Source organism: Podarcis muralis, chromosome 2 (assembly GCF_964188315.1).
Source record: "Podarcis muralis chromosome 2, rPodMur119.hap1.1, whole genome shotgun sequence".
Taxonomy (NCBI): domain Eukaryota; kingdom Metazoa; phylum Chordata; class Lepidosauria; order Squamata; family Lacertidae; genus Podarcis; species Podarcis muralis.
This window is the reverse complement of record NC_135656.1, coordinates 69,130,997-69,151,092: the sequence shown is the minus strand read 5'-3', so window position 1 is coordinate 69,151,092 and position 20,096 is coordinate 69,130,997. Positions and strand designations below refer to the sequence as shown.

The 20,096-nt window shown below is 42.9% G+C and overlaps 1 protein-coding gene across 5 annotated transcripts; it reads right to left on the bottom strand.

Annotated features, from left to right (window-relative positions):
* Window positions 1–1,314: 1,314 nt before the first annotated feature.
* FAM53C (family with sequence similarity 53 member C) lies at window positions 1,315–19,877 on the bottom strand. Of its 5 annotated transcripts, none has more exons than XM_028718555.2 (5): window positions 19,805–19,877; window positions 15,495–15,742; window positions 7,837–7,894; window positions 3,891–4,630; window positions 1,315–2,151 (listed from the first exon to the last, which is right to left on the bottom strand). In XM_028718555.2, the coding sequence occupies exons 2-5, from the start codon at window positions 15,570–15,572 to the stop codon at window positions 1,879–1,881; spliced, it is 1,149 nt and encodes a 382-aa protein (XP_028574388.2). In that variant the 5' UTR covers window positions 15,573–15,742; window positions 19,805–19,877; the 3' UTR covers window positions 1,315–1,878. The 5 variants fall into 5 exon arrangements, with proteins under 5 accessions (XP_028574388.2, XP_028574387.2, XP_028574386.2 ...); XM_028718554.2 differs by having other exon boundaries at window positions 19,715–19,813; XM_028718553.2 differs by lacking the exon at window positions 19,805–19,877 and adding an exon at window positions 19,519–19,657.
* Between the last annotated feature and the right edge of the window lie 219 nt (window positions 19,878–20,096).

The following is a 20,096-nucleotide window of genomic DNA, read 5'->3' as shown; positions in this document are numbered from 1 at the left end:
GGGAATGCGAACCGGGGAATGGGGGGGGGGGGGGAGAATCAGAATCCAAAGGCTGTGTAACTATTTTTTTTTTTTTGAATCTTTTTTTATATTATGCTGGGGTGTTATTAGTAAATGAAAAAGGGAATTCGTGGAATGAAACCAAGGGGGCCTTGGGGAGAGAATTTCTGACTTATATTTTTTCTTTGTTAAGGGAAAGATGATGACTGTATAATTTAAATTGGAATATGGGGCTAACTAATTTAAGGTTTAAATTGGGAGTGAGAGCTTGTAGAACCAACATTATGAAAGGGGAATACAGTAGGGAGGGGGAGGGGGAAGTCCCGGAAAGTGGGTAACGAAAATAAGATTTTAAAAGTATTTCATTCTTGTTTTATTTTTATTGTTATTTTTTATTTTTTGTTTCTGTATTCTGAAAATTTTAATAAATATGATTAAAAAAAAAAAAGAAATTTAGATTCTGCTAGAAGGATAGCATTACTTGAGTTGAGACAGGTCCAAGATACAGACTGTCTCGCCAGAGTGGGGCATGCTCTAGTTATCTCCCACTTGGATTTCTGCAATGTGCTCTACGTGGGGCTACCTTTCAAAGTGACCCGGAAACTACAACTAATCCAGAATGCGACAGCTAGACTGGTGACTGGGAGCAGCCGCCAAGACCATATTACACCGGTCCTGAAAGACCTACATTTGCTCCCAGTACGCTTCCAAGCACAACTCAAAGTGTTGGTGCTGACCTTTAAAGCCTTAAATGGCCTCGGCCCAGTATACCTGAAGGAGTGTCTCCACCCCCATCAATCAGCCTGGACACTGAGGTTCAGCTCCGAAGGCCTTCTGGCAGTTCCCTTACTGCGAGAAGTGAGGTTACAGGGAAACAGAGGGCCTTCTTGGTAGTGGCGCCTGCCCTGTGGAACCCCCTCCCATCCAATGTCAAGGAAATAAACAACTATCTGACCTTTAGAAGACATCTGACGGCAGCCCTGTTTAGGGAAGTTTTTAATGTTTGAAGTTTTATTCTGCTTTTAGTGTTCTGTTGGGAGCCGCCCAGAGTGGCTAGGGAAAGCCAGCCAGATGGGTGGGGTATTAATTATTATTATTGTTGTTGTTGTTGTTGTTGTTGTTGTTGTTGTTTCCTTGTTAATCTTCATAAAGAAACAAAACTAAAATTAAACTGAAGTCTTGACTTTTGGATTGGCTGATATGGGGAAGGAGGAAAGCAGCAAAAGCCTCGAGTTCTATACTTACCACCAGAAAGGAAGTAGGTACTACCAGTGGGGGTGGAGGGAATGAGTATTACAAAGCACTGCAACAAAATTTAATTTCCAACTCTGCTTGTTTCGTCCAGCATTTTTATAGAGATTCCTATTTTCCCCACCAAATTTGTGGAACAATTTCACTGGAATGAGGTCACAGTAGAACTCCCCCCCCCCCCCAATAGTTTTATGGTATTATAATGTTATTATCTCTCTTTGGGGTAATGGAGTCCATTCTGAAACGTGGGTGCCCAAGGGACTTGCTAAAAAACTGATATGTTATCTCTCTTTGGGGTAATGGAGTCCATTCTGAAACGTGGGTGCCCAAGGGACTTGCTAAAAAACTGATATGTGAATAGGGAGAAGGATTATTGGCAAAGTTCTCTGTTTTTCTCACATATGGACACACCCCTCTGGCAGGACACCATCACTCCATCCCAGAGACATACAGCATCTATACAGCCATTTTCCCTTTTTTTTTTAATAAAAAAGAAACAAGCAGACAAAACCCCACCAGTCCCACCGCCACTTTCCCCTCTGCACCCACCCCACTTCCCTCATCAAGGAGTGCAGCCTCCCTTTGTGGCTGATCCCAGAGTCAGTTTCTTGTGGAGACATCCAACCCCTAGTTCTCCTCAATCAAAGTTAGATCCAGATCGCTAAAGTCTGGTTGGAAGAGTGTCCTTTTGCTTGCTAAATTCCAATTTAGTCGCCGTGCCGCTTGTGCTGCTGCTTCCTCTTCCTCCTCCTCTTCCTCACTTTCACTAAGAACCTGGACACAGTTGCTGAGGGGACTACATGGAGCTGAAGGTGCTTGTGGGCTGCAGCCCAAGAGCCATGATGAATAGCCACCTTCTTCAGATTTGTCCAGCTGACAGACGCCTCCTGCAAATGGTTTCTGTCAAATGTAACAAAACAAGTTTTTATATACCAATGCACCTTCCATACTTAGATTACATTATTCTAATACTGACAATTTATAACCATATTAATAATCACTTGCACTAGAGCTGTTTTAAGTCATAACTTGCCAAAGAAAAACACCACTTCCCCCCCACCTCCTGCTCTGGATCATCTACCTGTGGGCCAGATTCCAGATAAGGCATGAAAAGCCACCTCAAAGCCTGTTCCGGGCTGCACAATGCAGTGTCCCACCTGCAGTGCCATCTACTACCACATGCAAAGGATCCTTATATTGTTAGTACCGTATTTTTAATTTTTTTAAAATGTAGTTTAATGTTTCTTGTGAAAGCTGCCTTGGAAGTTATTTGTATCCTGAAAGCCAGGACACAAATAATTGTCATAAACAAATAATAAACTGAAGATGACGCAAGCTTCTGAAGGCTCACCGTTGGCTATGGATCTGAGCAGATGGGACACAGACTTGAATTTTGAAAAACTAACTGCTCTCATTGTTGACGTAAGCTGACGAGTGTGAGACAGGCAATGCTATTCTAACAAAGCCTTCCTAGCTTCACATGTGTATTTCTGGTAGCCACCTTACTTTCCCCACAATATAATTATTAATTTAATCTATGTCTTCTCAGACAATAGTAGACTACTGTTGAAGTTAATGGGGCTAAAACCTGAATGCTGTTCAAACTATACTTTAATAATAATTAAGCTACTAGTGTTCATATTTGCTTTGCCTAAGGCAGAGGGAGTGGGAAAGCAGTGGCCATAATTGAATACCCCACACTGCGTATGGAGGATGCTATAATAGGAATGGGTGCTCTACCCAAACATTTCTGCCCTAACTCTATGTTTTGAATCTGAAAAAACCATGGAATGTTTGCTGGCTCTTCCAGCAATAACTGAACAACCAATTACTGCTGGTCAAATGTGAACCCTATAGTAACAGGGACATAAAACAACCAGTAGTTTCAGCTGGAAACCAGTAATGTAAACAGAGCTGCCCATGGAGCAGGGTCTATTATCACTTCTGTATTTTGTGCAGCAGCTGACCCAACATTACCAATAAATAAACACAGAGTAACATGTTTCGTGGGTGGCGCTGTGGGTTAAACCACAGAGCCTAGGACTTGCCGATCAGAAGGTTGGCGGTCCGAATCCCCGTGACGGGGTGACCTCCCGTTGCTCAGTCCCAGCTCCTGCCCACCTAGCAGTTCGAAAGCATGTTGAAGTGCAAGTAGATAAATAGGTACCGCTCCGGCGGGAAGGTAAACGGCGTCTCCATGTGCTGCTCTGGTTCACCAGAAGCAGCTTAGTCATGCTGGCCTCATGACCCGGAAGCTGTACGCCGGCTCCCTCGGCCAATAAAGCAAGATGAGCGCCGCAACCCCAGAGTCGGCCACGACTGGACCTAATGGTTAGGGGTCCCTTTACCCTAACATGTTTCGTTGGCATCATTCAGAGAAATCTCGGTGTGGCTCCCAGCCCCCTTGCCCAGTGCTTGTAATCTCATCTCAACTATCTCATAACAGCAAATTGTTGTCAGAGGTTAAGGACAGAGGCAAGAGAAGCTCTGTGTGTGTGTGCTATTTTTTTGTGACATAGCCAAATTCTGTTCTTTACTTCAGTAGATTACCTTTTTAATCTCACTGCACCCCAACATTTTCCCTTTCATATGTATCCTTAAGGCACTCAGATGGGAACAGTGCTTGCTTCCTTCCCTACCTGGTTCATCTTGTAGAAATCAAGCGAGGGCCTATGCCACCTCACATCCTCATCGTGGCGCCGCTTGAGACCAGATTTCCTGGTGTCCAAGTCACATGGTTGTGAGCGGCTGCGAGGGAGGCTGTGCTGGTGTCGAAGCAACTCTGGAGTGGAGGTGGTGGAGCTTCGCGGGGATGGAAGGAATCTGACAGGTGACAGGGAGAAACGTCGTTGCAGAGGGTAGGGCTGCAAAGTCTCTCCAGTCTCCCATGATGTGCTTGCTGGCGATTCTCGGGATAGGGCCAGGCTGAAGAAAGGGGGGCTCCTGCCGCCGCCGCCGCTACCACCAGCACCATCTTGAACACACTGGTGAGAGGCACTGGGGGCAGGGTTGAAGCAAGGTCTGTTGGCTCCCTGGGCCAGGTTCTGGGCTTGTACTGCCAAAGTGTCCCCTCCACTGTTGTCCCGGCGTTTGACATGCGTCCAGACTTTGGAGCCCAGGGGCCTCCAGACAGCCTGCCAACGGGAGAGGTCTTCAGGCACTGATAGTGAACGGCAGTGTCTTTTGGTGGGGGGCACAGAAGCCTTTTCTGAGACTACTGAGTTGGTGGCCAGTGTTTGGGATGTGAGGCTGTTCTGAGGACGGTTGTCTGAGCTGCAGGGGGGCAGGGGAAGGCTCAAGCTGGAGTGTTGGTAAAGACCTGTGCTGTCCTGAAGATGGATCTTTGGACAGGGAGCTAGGTCCCTCCATGAAGTTCCCTCTGCAAGAAATATCACAAGACAGAATTTTAAAGATGAAGCCAGATAGCCAATTTATCATTTGGCATGTGAGCAATCAGCACCCTTTGTTGCCTTATTTTTACTTTTTATTAGCACCACCACACATACAAAGTTTCAGAACCTTCTACAACAACAGTTGTAGAACAACTATTCCAAGCAATTGCTAGATCAGAAACGGCCTTAAGTATTCTACTATACCTGATTAAGATTGAAGATCTGGTCTGATCATCTTTGTTGTGCTTCACTCTCGATTAAAAAGGAACCCACAATGACAACAAGACAGGGAAATGTTCTCCAGGATAACATTCCCCATTTACTCCCCTTAGTTCCCTGATTATGATGCCCCTGGTTTCCCTTCTCCTGTGATGCATGAGGTCTTCATATTGAAGAAGCAATTCTCTTCTTTCAGTGTTAGACAGGAGGCACTTGTGGATCAGAGAAAGGGAGTAAAACGAGTGAGGGACAATTTTATTTAATACTTACACCCCTGTTACAGTTGGAGCAAGATGTTGGCGGGGAGCCAGATTAAGATATCCTACCTTAAAAGAATCTACAACTTATTCATTGCTTGATTACTACAGTTGGGGCAGTTCAACTGTGGGAACCAATTAAAGGAATTTAATTCAAACTGAAGAACAGTTGGAGAAAACAATTCCTGCTTTTTTCCAAGTTCTTCCATGTTTCGTACAACGGATGAATTTGGGGTGCTTTTCATGTCCACAGCCCCACACCCATTCATATTTAACACACATATAATAAAATGGCTGGAATATTTCGCTCCCCAACATCAGCACATAGTAAGATCTTCCAGCCACTTCCCTTCTTAGTCACGCCTTATGAAAAGCAAGAAGCAGTCCTGTGTTTCACAACTGCAATCCCTCCAGAAAGGCTGTGTTCATTTAATGACATTGTTCTTATAAGACTCATTTGTCTCTTAGAGGTGGTCAAAGCTGGTAGCAACAATAATCAAATGAGTTAGCCTCCAAGTCAAAATCCAAGCTGTCTTGAAGTAAATCCAGAGAAGAAACCCCAAGTTGCCTATATATAGAAGGTGGTGTTTCTTAAACGACAAGGAGCTAATATGGCTCATTTCATTCAAAAGCATACTGATTGCAAACTGAAATAAGAGGACTAATATGCAAAAGCTAGAACCAAACATGCTGCACAAAGAAGAGAAAGGAGCAGACACATGACAGGAACCTTGAGAAACACAAACCATGCTTTCCAACAAGACAGAAAGAAGTTTAAATATTCTGTAAATCCCACACGAAGTCACTCACATAGCCAATCTGAGCTCCAAAAGCATAACCATACTAGTCTGTAGCAGCACTATGGAGTCCTGTTGAATCTTAAATACCAGCAAATTTATCATGGCATCAAGTTTTAGGCTACAGGGCGCTGATATATTGTGTAGAACAAAAAGCAAAGATAACCATGCCGGTCCATTAGGACTCCCAATATCGACAGGTGAGCAGTACCTTTTATTGGAACCAATTTTACCTCATTGAGGCAGATCTCCCTGTGTGTGTGTGTGTGTGTGTGTGTGTGTGTGTGTATTTAAATCTTTATCCTCCACTTGATGAAGTAGACTCATGCCACGATATATATGTTAGAAGTCTGTAGCCTCTGAAATGGCCTTCTTCAGACACTCCATTAGAGCAATTATTATGTAGAAGATAAAGCTCTTTTAACTCAGGTTATCCAGCTGAAAATCATGACAGCCTAATATTGTCCCGTATCAAGCAGGTATAAGCTAACAAGTTTAAAGCCAAGGTACTTTGTTTTGCAAGCCAGCCTGGAAACTTGCTTAAAGGATAAGGTGGAAACTTCTGTAATAAATAAATCAGATAATTAAAATGGCCCATCATGCTATAGCTGAACCAAGAAAACACACTCGCCACCAACACCCACAAAGTCATTATTATGTGGAAAATATTCTAATTCTAAGCCTACAAAGGAGTCACAGTCAGATTGCTGTACAATATGGTTCTAGTACAAGTGACCAGAACAGTCACAGGAATGACTCACTTTGGCAGGGAACACACGCTTTCTTTAATGTGCCTTGCAAAGAAAACGTGCTGCAAACAAAAATGCTATTTTAAAATAAGTGACTAGAAGCTATTCTACTCCAGGCTCAGTACACTGATTGTACAATGTAGGTTTCCTACATTGATCGGAAACACAGTTCTTTGTTTTAAGAGCTACAAAGGATTGAGGAATACACTTTGATAGCTTACAGTTTTATGACATACAGCTGAGATTAATAACGTACCAAAATTCTATATGGGCCAACTGCAGTAAGAGTCAACAGAACTGATGAAGACAGCAGCTAGTATTTTTTTTTTAAATTAAGATTATGGGTTTTATTCTCTTATCCACCTGGCATCCATTCTTCCTCCATGCATAATCAAGCACATCTATAATTCAAGTGCCAAAATCAAGTTATTTATCAGAGTATGTATACTGCCAGTGTAACTATGCTACAACGTAGTTTGTATCAAGAGTTAATTATTAGCGCTATCTATCCTGAAGTGTTTACATGACCAGAATACCAGTGGTGGTACTTGGCCACATACACAAACTGCTTTGATCAAGCAGTATATACATTTTTAAATAAATAAATAAATAACTTTTAAATATAGGCAGCACCCAGTATGCATATAGCAATATTAAGCTGTATTAGATTTGATTTTATTGTTTAGACAATTTATATCTTAGATAAAAGAATCTTAGTGGTTTGCAACATCTTAGATAAAACGGTGATGGTTGCCAGTTCAAAAATAAAGACAGAAAAATGAAATGGGAGCATTAGCAGGATTAATTTTTAAAACTACTAAATATAACACCACTTCTTCATTGGATCTCTTTCCTTGCATTCGTCAGAAGCATAATGACATTTCTTTACTGAAAACAGCCATTCCTGTTATTTATTGGGATATCCTCCTGCATTTAACTCTGTTGAATTCTTGTTATTAAAACTAAACCACAGCTGGCCCTTTATTTGCACCAAGCTTTCACTTAAAAGTAGAGATGGTATCACAAAATACATGAGCTCTAGGAGACCTGGAAAGCAAGCTAATCTTATTAACTGTGAGCTGCATATAAAGGACATCAGACGATAAAAAGGACAGACAAAAGAGAAATGGATGTAGGCACAAAAGGTGGAAGTCCAGCCAGACGCTCTTACCAGGCGCTATCTGGAAGGGGCTGCCACAGCTGGCCACATCAGCATGATCAGGCAAAGGCTAGGGAGGAAACACAAGGAGTCACCACATCACAGCAAGGACCAGCATCTCATAAGCACCTCTGGATTTCTAATTCCCAACATGTGGCCTACAACAGAAGAGTGGTACCAGCTGTGGGATTCTACCAACATTCAGATATCTTGCTGTATCTCAGGATTGGAGAACTTGTGGCTCTTCAGATATTGGTGGACCATGATGCCATTCACTTCCCACCATTACTCATACTGGCTAGGGTTGATACTAGGTGGAGACCAACAACATCTGGAGGACTACAGGTCTCCCACTCCTGGACCTATCTGAATTCCTTGGATCCTATGACCCCCACCCCCTGCCATTACTAGTAGCAAATCTTCAAGCTTTCCCCAAGGAAAGCTTCCAAAACTTGCTTTAATCTGAATGTTGAAATCAAAGTTCAGAGGGGCAAAATAACCAAATGGAAACTCTGAATTGCTCAAGCTTAACTACCAGTCCTTTCCGTGGTGCTGCTCTTACAGTCATCCACAAGCTACTATGCTACAGAGGTTCTACACCAGGCATAGGCAAACTCCGGCCCTCCAGATGTTTGGGACTACAATTCCCATCATCCCTGACCACTGGTCCTGTTAGCTTGGGATGATGGGAATTGTAGTCCCAAACATCTAGAGGGCTGGACTTTGCCTATGCCTGTTCTACACAGATTTAAACTGCTCCCTTTATACCATGCCTAAACTATTCATTATCAAAAACCCGAGGATACTTCACTCTCATTAGAAAGAATGTGAGAAGACACACCAATAAATTAATGTTTAAGATTATGGCCACAGAAATAATCTAAATTTGCACTTACCACTATTTTCCTATTTCATTCTATCACTTCACTGTTCTTTGGTGACTGGAAGCCCTCTGAGACAAGGACAATGTAGTATTTGTCTGTATGTCAGCTCCCTTAATATAAGGAGAGCCAGACACTAAATACCACAGGCCACCATAAATTAAGATGCACCACTTCTACCTAAAGCAATGAGCGATCTTCCCAAATCTCTTGCTTGACAAGAACCCATTAAACATACCTAACAAAACACCACAGCAAAGAGTTATGGAAGGATTAATTATTGTCATCTTTGCCTCCATGGGTTATTTCCAAATGTCGATAGAGTACCATGCCTCTGCACATTATCCATGTTTAAAACTTGAAAGGCTGAAGTCCCTTTGCTCTCCAAACCATTGACTCTCTGCTACAGAGCTTCCTCTGCTCAAACATCACTATGCTTTTGGACTGTGCCTTCCCCTGCAAAAGCTTCATTAGGCCACACATCCCATTCTTAGAAGTCTACACCTCAATGCTGCAGAAAAGTCAAGTTCTGTAACTGGCTGCAACTTTGTGCAGTTTTAACTTTTCTTCTGGGCAATATTTCTAGGCAACAGATTAGTGCATCTTTAACTCATTTTGAGGCAAAACAACTTATTTCCATGGACTCCAGATCCAAGATAAATCAGGAAACGCATGCTTCATATTCCACCATGTCATTCTCTTTTTAATTAATTTTTGCTACAGCAGCACATTGCCTTTCATTTTCCAAGTCAGGCCAACTCTCCTTAGATTACAGGGATAGGTTAGAGAGAGGATCCCTTGGTACAGTTTATCTTAATATGGAGAAAGTGTACTGGGAAACACTTTACATTTAATAAGGACAGGGGTGATTGGAAAACAAGGACGATAGAACACATGCACATGAGCGAGAAACTGGTGGGGGAACTTGGAAACTGCAGGTCAGTTTCCCTTGTGAGTGGTATCCCACAGTCCTCAAACAGTAACATGCTAAAAAGAAGAAAATAATATGGGATTTAGAGATAATAGTTAAAAAAAAAAAGGCAAGCTTCCAGCGCAGTAGAATGCTTGAGTAATATTCTATAAAGCAAAGAAATACACCAGTATCTTCTTGATTCCTCCCCAATACTCTTACTCTTTCCATCACTGCCCTGTGATGTATTGTAAACCAACCTGTGATCCTCAGATGAAGGGCTGCATAGAAATTCAGTAAGTAAATAAATAAATCACCTTCCAAAGGAGTGACCTTTACCCTCAGTCATTCAATGGCAAACGAGCCTTTGACCTTTACCTGTTCAGAGCAGCAACAGATATAATGCTAACCTGAGGCATATCTGTAGTCATCTGTAGCAATAACTTCAGACCATACCTGTCCCTCACTTGTCCTTGAAAACAGGAAATTATGGAACTAGCATGGAAAAACAAAAACCCATTCTCTTGCTCTCACAGAAAGAAAGAAAAATCAATATGTGGGTAATTTTGATAAGCCCCTTGAAAACACCAGATAGGCTTAAGATATTGACAGATGCTAAAGAAAGAGGAGGCTTCGCCCTGCCAGACTTGAAATTGTACTATGAAGCATCTTGCCTCTGTTGGTTGAAGGAATGGATGAAACTAGAAGACACGGATGTGTTAGATCTTGAAGGTTTTGACAATAGATTTGGGTGGCACGCGTATTTGTGGTATGACAAGAAACGGGTACATAAAGGATTTGAAAATCACATTATAAGAAGGTCTTTGATTGAAGTGTGGGAAAGATATAAAAATTTGTTGGAACAAAAAACTCCATATTGGTTGTCGCCGCTAGAGGCGATGAGTGTGAAGAAAGTCAATATGACAGGGGGATGGGTGACATATGAGAAGTTAATACGTAAAAGTGAAGGAAAATGGAAAATGAAACCATTTGAAGAAGTTAAGAACTATGTGAATGATTGGCTGCATTTTTTTTCAAATTAATGAGATGTTTACAAAAGATTTAAACCAGAGGGGTTTTGCTGATAAAGAATCAAAATTTCAGACAGAAATATTGAACAATGATTATAAGATTCTAGCAAAAATGTATAAGATATTATTGGAATGGTGCACGAAGGATGAGGAGGTAAAATCAGTTATGATTGATTGGGCCAAAGATATAGGGCATAATATACAAATGGAGGACTGGGAAAGACTTTGGAAAGATGATCTAAGATTTACTGCATGTACTGTCATAAAAGAAAATGTTATGAAAATGATGTATAGATGGTATGTAAGACCTGTGAAGCTAGCAAAAATGTATAAGACAAGTAACAAATGTTGGAAATGCAAGGAAAATGTGGTGGGAATGTAAGAAGGTAAAATGCTTTTGGGAGATGATTTATAATGAATTGAAGAAAATGTTGAAATATACATTTGCTAAGAAACCAGAAGCATTCTTACTAGACATTACAGGTAATGAGATAAATAAGAAAGAAAATAAGTTATTTTTATATGCAGTGACAGCAGCAAGAATATTGATGGCCCAGAAATGGAAACAGGAGGAGCTACCTACGATAGAAGAATGAAGAACCAAAATGATGGACTATGCAGAACTGGATAGAATGACAGGAAGGATCCGGAATTGGCGAGATCAAAGATTTATAGAAGATTGGGAAAAATTTATTCAATATTTGCAAAAACTGAGTGATAATCAGATTACGTTTGTAAGTTTTAAGGAAGCTCTGTGATGGGAAAATGTGAAAATAAGTTTAAAAAAGGAACTGAAGTTAAGAGTATTAACAATAATGGGTAAAGGTAAAGGTAAAGGTACCCCTGCCCGTACGGGCCAGTCTTGACAGACTCTAGGGTTGTGCGCTCATCTCACTCTAGAGGCCGGGAGCCAGCGCTGTCCGCAGACACTTCCGGGTCACGTGGCCAGCGTGACGAAGCTGCTCTGGCGAGCCAGCACCAGCGCAGCACACGGAAACGCCGTTTACCTTCCCGCTGGTAAACGGTCCCTATTTATCTACTTGCACCCGGAGGTGCTTTCGAACTGCTAGGTTGGCAGGCGCTGGGACCGAACGATGGGAGCGCACCCCGCCGCGGGGATTCGAACCGCCGACCTTGCGATCGGCAAGTCCTAGGCGCTGAGGTTTTACCCACAGTGCCACCCGCATCCCTAACAATAATGGGTAGAAATGTGGAAAAAGTAATAAAGTGAAGGAGAAGCAAGATGTAATCAAGATGTGTGGAATGTATAATTTTTGTATTTGAAAACCAATAAAAATATAATATAAAAAAAGAAAACACCAGATAGGCAATGTGATGTAGTGGTTAGAGTACTGGACTAGAGAGACCAGGGTTCAAACCCCCACTTAGTCATGAAGCTCACTGGGTGATCTTGAGTCAGTCACTTTCTCTTAGCCTAACCTACCTCATAGGATTGTTCTGAGGATAAAACATGTTGCTCAATAACTCCAGGTGAGCACCCAGGAAGTAAAGGGCCCTGTGGAAAAGGTGTAACTTGGTGCACTACTCACAAATCACTTTACTGTAGCACCTAATTGCATGATGGGGTGCCAAGGCTCTTACCCTTCTAGCATTAAACAGTAACCTTCTGAACACTAAAAGACAACGCATGCCATATATGCAACTTGGCTTGCATCACCAAAATCTGACCGGGTGAGGGGAGGAGAGTTACCATCTCCCAAATATGTCCAACCAAACTTCGCAGTAAGGCACAAAGTTCAATTTGGGATGGGAAAAGTTGGCCAGAGTTGAATGTCTATATCTGGTATTGAAGACCCAATAACAAATTGGGATTCTGTCCATGTACCAGACACCTAGCTGCCCAACACTCTCCCCGTTTGAGCTGACAGATGTGGTCAGTGTGGCACTGAGAACTGCACGGTTTATGGTTTGGGGGAACTTTAATAGCCCCACCAAACCTAATTGAGGCTGATTCAGCACACATAGGATGACAAATTTGGAAGCTAGTCTTCTGTACAAAACCAAGAGGGAAACATCTGCAGGTGAGGGAGTCGTTCTTGGTTCTGTTGCGTTGGCATTTGACATTCAGGCTGTCTGTAATCTCCACAGAACCTGATTAATTTCAATGGTTTTCTGTCATCACTGGAAATTTTCTTAAAGGTCTAGCTGATGGTCCTGACAAGGCTCTGGTATCTGCTTGGAATGAGGAGATCACAATAGCAACTGATGGGATAGCTCCCAAATATCCTTGACCTGATTGTAGAAGCATGTCAGCTCTGTGGTATTCTAAGAAGCTAATGGTGATGAATCATCTGAACCAACAATTAGTGTGTAAGTGACAGAAAACAATCAACAAATATGACCAAACACAAGAAAGAGTTAATTCTCTGCCACCACTGCATTTGTTCAACATCACCCACCACAGCTGTTTCTGGTGATGAGCAGACTCCTCAGAGAAGGCTCAGTGATGCAAGATCTAGAGCCTGAGCTTGCTGTTTATTTTGTAGATAAAGTAACTTGCGTCTGTGCCAACTTGGGTGTAATAACTGTGATAGAGTCCAAGACTATGAGCATCTATGAGAGTCATACTATGATTATCACCACCTCGCACCAAACTGAAGACATATACAAGCTGCTTGGAGAGTTGAGGCCCACCACATATTCCCTTAACCCTTGCCCATTTTAGCTAGTGAAATCTGCCAAGGCTTGGCTATGCAATCTGAACCTTGGACGTGATTAGCACCTTTATCAGGGAATACTGTGGTCACTGCTACCTTGAAATAGGCCACGTTGAGGCCACTATTTTAAAAGCCACGTTTAGAACTACTGAGGCAATATCTGGAGGCAATTGTGGGCTAGATGAGAGTAAGAAAGATACAACTTAATCCTGGAACCTGAATAATCTGGATGGAGAATTTAAGAGGGTTGCACTCACCCTGAAGTATGAAATTCAGAAGGTTGCACGCTGGACTACTGTAATACACTCTAGATCGGGCTGTCTTTAAAGGCAGTTTAGAAACTTCAAATGGTGCAAAATGCAACTGCCCAAGTATTGATGAAGGTCAGGTGGTTAGAGCAAGCAACAACTATATTGCACCAATTACACTGATTAATAGTGCATTTCTGGGCTCAATTTAAAGACCCAGCAATTACCTTTAAAGTCCCAAACCAGGTGTGGTGAACACATGGATCATGCCAAAAGCAGTATCTTCCCCTTAAGGTACTTGGTGTCAGGTACTCAGTTCTACTGTAACATCTCTATAAATATGGAGACTTCACTCCTGCCTAATGAAACTATTAGCCAATGACAGCCTACCAATTTACCTTCATAGACATTATCATGTGGAGATCAGTTCCATAGGTTAATTACATGTAAACGTAGAATGGAATTTCTCTTCTTAAGCAGTGTATAGATAATAATCTCTGAGAAGAAAGACTGCCTACTAGCTACTACCATGGCAATAACTCCAACTCAGCAACAGGAGCTCAACAATTGTAGAAAAGAAATGGGTAAGAGGGGGAAGGAAGCAATTATCCTTATTTTTATCAATTCTTATAAGTGTAAAATCACAGCCCTTTTCTTTAACCCCAAACACATCACTGGAATAGTGAAATTGACTTTGAGGAAAATAGAAGCAGCTTTTGGTCTACTCGGTTTTACTGCTAAGGAAAAGATGATATTCTTGAATGCCAGGGCACTGCTGAAAGAAGCAGAACCCTCACTTTGAGATGTCTACCCCAACCCACCACATTCATATTTGCACAGGTACTCACTCATCTTTTCATCTGCTTAAGAACTTTTTTAAAAATTCCAAATCTCATCTGGCCATGGGAGAAGCAAGGAAACTTGGGAGTGGGAGTGGGGAATATAAGCTGTTTCATGGGTCACAACCATGGCCATAACAAGAGGTGCCCATAACAATCACCAGAATAAGTGTTTTTACTTATTGTAGAAGTGTTAGCCATGTCCCCAAGGGCTGCTTTTAGCTTTGCCAGGGTATAGATCAAAACAGAAAATCTGTAAGAGTGATTGGCGATAGGGCACTAAACAAAATATATGTACTACTGGCAGTGCTAGCTGTGCAGAACACCCCTCTCTCCCAAGCCAATATAGCAGGCTGCTGGTTCACAACAAAAATAATGCTGTTGGGACTACAACTTCCATTCACCCTTGCCAACATAGTCAATGATCACGGATAATGGGAGCTGTTGTTCAAGAAGATCTGGGGGAGACCATGTTGGTTACCCCGGCTTAGACTGCCACAAAGTGCTTGTACTAGCCCAACAGATTTAATAAAACCAGTCTTTAAATAGCAGATCCTCATGCCATATCAAAAGCTCTGTTGGAACCTCCCCTTACTTTCAAAAGCAGTTTGGCATGCAGTATGGGCAGAAGACTGTTGTGGGCAGGGAAGACCCAAAGTATACTTAGGCAATCAGAATTAGTTATTTGACTCCTGGTCATAGGCAACAGCAGCAGCAGCTGCTTGAATCACAGCGTAGCAATCTCTCCAATCTTTCATCTACTAAAATGAGGCAACGGGTGAATTCAAGGTCACTGAGGAAATCATTCCACCAATGCAAGCATTTTTGCTTGCCCAGCAGAACAATCTTCCCTCTCTTCCACCCTGTGTACTGTTCTGGGGGTTCTCCCAACCTCCAAAGTGGATTTGGAAGAGGCATGGCGGAAGGGGAGCCCTGCTGCACTGGCAGGAGTTCTTGAACTGGTTTCCACTAACAGAACAAATTAGTTGAATCTGGCCCTATGGTTCAAGATAAAAGCAAACATTATTCCTTCAACTGATTTGAAAATTATCAAGTTGCAAGGCAAGGCAGGGCAAATCTTACCAGGCTGATGCTGAAGGATGTGCATTTCAATTCCTCCAGGCTTTGTTTCTGTAGCTGTTCAGTTATCAAGGTGATCATGGCTTCTTACAGAGGCCAGGCACCAGAACCCTTGAGAGACTCCAGCTCCTGCCACCTGCCACCCTTTCGCCTCCCTCAGCAAGTCCAGCCGCATTCAAGCATCACCATCACATCTGCTAAGTTGTTGCCTTCATACATGCTAGCCATACTCCATCTCATACTCGGGAATCCTGCAAAAGACAGACATTCATTAAGGAAGGCATCTTACATCATATCATACAACCACCCTACTCTCTCCAGAGCTGCTGTTCAAAAACAAACATGCATATGTGTGCAATATACGTATATGACCAAGACACAAACAAGCTTAAGCCTAGAGTATAGATAAGGCTCCCAGCCTCCATAGCTAGCTTCATATATTAAAATATTACATCTTTACCCTGGTTTTTGCTACCAGGAACACCAAGCAGCATATAGGGTCTGTTCCCCCTACTCTACCCAGTGAGGTAGGTGAAAGCAGCAAGATAATGATGGACCAAATGTCAGCCAGTGAGCTTCTTAGCTGTGTGCGGATCTAATTCGAACTCTATAACTTAAGCCAAGGAGACTATATCATCACACTGGCTGTCCAACTTTTATTTTCTACATGTTGATTTTATTTCAACACTCTCAGAAAGCCCCAACCATGTGATATCTTATTTCTGTAGTACAGAGTCAGGACTCCATCCTCAGTTTTTCCTTCTGGTTCCTTGAATAAATTGATGCCTTACCTTATTCTTCAAATTATCTACAATACTTAAAGGCTAGTGTCTGGGATTCTTAAAAGTATTATAGTAAAACATGCAATGTTCCATAATAAGGAAACAGAACTTAGTATTGTGAGCTTAGTACTGTGAGCAAAATCTAAATCAGATGTGAAGCCTACCTAATTTAATCTCTCATTATCAGCGCTCAGTACATTAAAAGTCAACATCTACTCTGAGCAAGCTTGATCATTTGCCACTGCCACCTTTCTCCCAGCGTGAACTATCCCTCTTGATGTGGATAACCAATCCCTAATGTTCAAGCTTTGCTAACTTATCACAGAATGCTGAAGTGATGGTTGTATTGTAAATAGCTTACTAGAAATAGATAAGGCAAATTAACTACAGTATTTCACTGAACACCTCTTATTCTGTACAAGTTAATACTTATACCTCTCCTAAACACTGTCACAATGTGCTTTACAAAACCAAGATCAGCAGCCTAGAAGCTCTACTATAGAGTAAAATAAGGCAACAAAGATAAGAGGTTATAGCCTAATATGTTCTACAGAGAGCTGACCCACTGAAATTAATGCACCTAAGTTAGTCATCTCTCTGTTTTGAGTATGACTAATGTTGACTACAACCAAGGCTACTTATGATATTCATTCTTCATCTAGGAAAGGCAAATTAATATGCATACCAATTTATATAGCACTTTTTGGTATGTGAAGACTGAAATTCTACACACACTTTAGCTGGAAGTAACTCATTAAACTGTCCAAATTACTTCTGAATAGATATGTATAGGATTACAGTGTAAGTGGTTACAATCTTCACAGTGTGGTAATTCCCACCTAGTTCAAAGGGGTTTACACTCAGTTATGTGGGTATAGGATTGCAGTCTCAATACATATTTATACATACACACACATACATATGATTCTTACTTTTTCCAAAAATAGTAGAACTAACTAGTCCTAAAATTGAAGGGAAAAGAAGACTCCAAAGACGATGTGTGAAAATGATCAGTTCAACAAGATGGACTTGCTGGGGGGGGGGGGAGTAGTTCACCAAAAACTATGCTGTATTTGTTTCGGGTGAAAGGAACTAGCAGTCCATTTCTTAGTTTAGTCCAGAAAGAACCAAGCTGAGAAAAGTCACGTGGCTTGCTTCCTTGAAAACGTTAGTTTTTCTAAGTACTGTACTACATCCCTTCTTTGTTACCTCAAAATAGAAGTTCATTTTAAAATTGCCTCTCTAGGTCCTCCTTGCTGCACCTTTGTCTTCCACACTACCCTTTCTGAAATCATACATTAAGCATTAAAACACAATTTACAATAATTGGGGGAAAGAGTGAGGCTCCATGGATTTATCAAGCTGCGCACACACATTCATCCATTTCTAGTCCTGTCTCTGCCTCTTCATCAGTTATTGTCCTCCCCATTATCTGTTCTAGACTGCAAGATTCTTCAGGGCAGGAGCTGGGGCCTATCTACATTTTTGCTTATGGAACTCAGTAAACTAAAATATACTCCAGTGGTGCTCTCTGAGCAAAATAACAAATACATTTTCAAAACTTCACAATATTATTTTCTATATGTTCTTGATAAGGTGGGGTGTACTTTTTTCCTCTACTGCTTTTTACAGATGCCGGAGCACTGACCATAAATCTAGTAAGGATGCAGTCCTATGCATTTTGCTAGGGATTAAGTGAATGTGCATAGGACCACGCTGCACACAGAGAAATAGCTTAATTTTGCCACTTCCAATTTACACAAGCAACTTAGTCAACAATTAATATTTCCCCTGGCATACACTGCATACATTGAAGGCTCCACATAACTTTCTCTGAACTTAAAATACTCCATAGACTCTGTTCTAGAGAGCTTCTGCCAGGAACAATTTCTTTCCCCACGTTAATCCTGGTTAATTTAGCATCTGATAGCATGCAATAGATTTGCATCTGAAAGACGGAAGTTCAAGCCCCTGCTCAGTCATGAAGCCTACTGGGTGGCCTTGGATAAGTCAGTATCTCTCAGTAACAACCTAACTGCAGGACTGTTGTGATGAGAAAAGATAAAAAGATGAACTGTAATCCACCCTGGGCCTCAAGGATAGGGTGGGGGAAGTCTGCAAGAATAACTAAGAACAAGTCTCCTAGGATGTGCCCAAAATCTTGTGGCTGTTTTTCACTGTAAAGGACGTGCTAGAATTATTTTTATCCTTCATGTATTGTCCTCAGGCAATTAGTTATAATACTTTGCTATGCATCTTCCTCCACGCCTACTTATTCTAATAGCTTCAGGCCACAAGCCTTTAGAAAACACTGATCCACCAAGCCCCATTACCAGACACCTTGAAACTAGTGTAGAAAAAATTCCAACAGCTTAGCAAAGTGTTGGGTTTTCATTGCAGCTGCTTCCCCTCCTCCAGTCCTACATGATGCGCCCAATACTTGATTCCTTCGTTTATATAGCGATCTAATTATTTTAAAAAAAACACCCAAACACAAGCAGGCCTTAAGCAACCACGAGCCTGTGCGATAGGGAGACAGCGCGAGACTCCATGACAGGATTGTGCCATGCAGTGCGATTCTGCTGTGTTTTTAAGAATGGGTCCCGTCAACCTAGTTTTAGGAATGCATCCACAGGGGACGCAATACCTAACAAAGCAGAACCATCCCAGCCTCCGCGGAGGGAACCACTCCCCCCCCCTTTCTCCACCAAGGCCCTCCATTCCACCCCAAATTCCCATAGATTCACGCGCTCCCTTGCACGCCCAGGCAAGCCCCTGAACCCACATCTTCCGCCGAAACCCCAACGTTATCCAATCCAGTGAAGCAAGCGCCCATAACGTAACAAAACAAAACAACCTCTGCCTTGCAGGGTTCCTTTTTCCCCTTTTTTCCTTTTATGACAACAGGAGACGTCTGTAACCAAGGCACCTCACAAAGACAACCCCCCTCCCTCGCCGGAGACTCCCAAGATCCCCACCCCATAAACACACACACACCTGGAACCACCAAAAATCCCCCACCGCGCGCGCGCGCACCCCACAAATTTCAGCATTACACCCACCCGAGCTCCGCAGCCCCCCCCCCCCGCTTTGCCACCTTTCGCGATACCCACCGCGCCAGCTGAAGGCGGCGGCAGCGGCGGCTCCAGCACCTCCTCGCGGGGCCCGCAGCCAGGCAGTTGTGCTCCCCCCTTTCTCTCTCGCGCCCCCCACCCCCGATTCTGAACAGCACCGAGACCACCCACCCGCCGTGTGTGGGGGGAGACCTCGTTCCTTTGCTCCCCCGACACGCCAGCATCCACCGGCCCTCCCTGGTCCAGCTGCCGCCCCCAACCCGGCGGCCAGGGCTCCCAGCCCCACCACCACCACCCCGCCAGGAGCCTCTGCTCCCCCTTCGGTCGGGAGTGGATCGACCTGCTCAGGACAAACCACCCAACTCACAAGGGGGGCGGTGGAGCCCCATAGATCAGCTGCGACCCACAGGGGAATTTCAGGAAGGGGCTCGCCTCTCCACAACCACCCACTACGAACCCCTCTTGCAGCAAGGCAGGGACTTGGCTTTCTGTCGTCCTGGGTTGCCCCAACGCTAGCCTCCTCTTCTCCCCCTTCTACGGACCGTACCAAGTGGCAAAGCATGACGGGATATGTAGTTCGAAGTGAGGCTCTGGGAGAATAGCGTTTTACCCCTTCCTCTGGCTCATTCCTTCTATGGCCCAGAGGCATTTTCCACTTCTTAATTTAAGCCAGCCTCGGTTACAGAATAAATACCTTTCAGCGAGAGGGCTCCGCCTCATGAAATGTGAAATATATTGTTACTAAACAT

Coding starts and splice junctions, on each gene's coding strand:
- FAM53C (XM_028718555.2), bottom strand. CDS start 15,572: ATGATCACCTTGATAACTGAACAGCTACAGAAACAAAGCCTGGAGGAA. Junction 7,895..15,494: donor CATCCTTCAGCATCAGCCTG/GTAAGATTTGCC, acceptor TTTCCTCCCTAG/CCTTTGCCTGATCATGCTGA. Junction 2,152..3,890: donor ATTTCTACAAGATGAACCAG/GTAGGGAAGGAA, acceptor TACATTTGACAG/AAACCATTTGCAGGAGGCGT.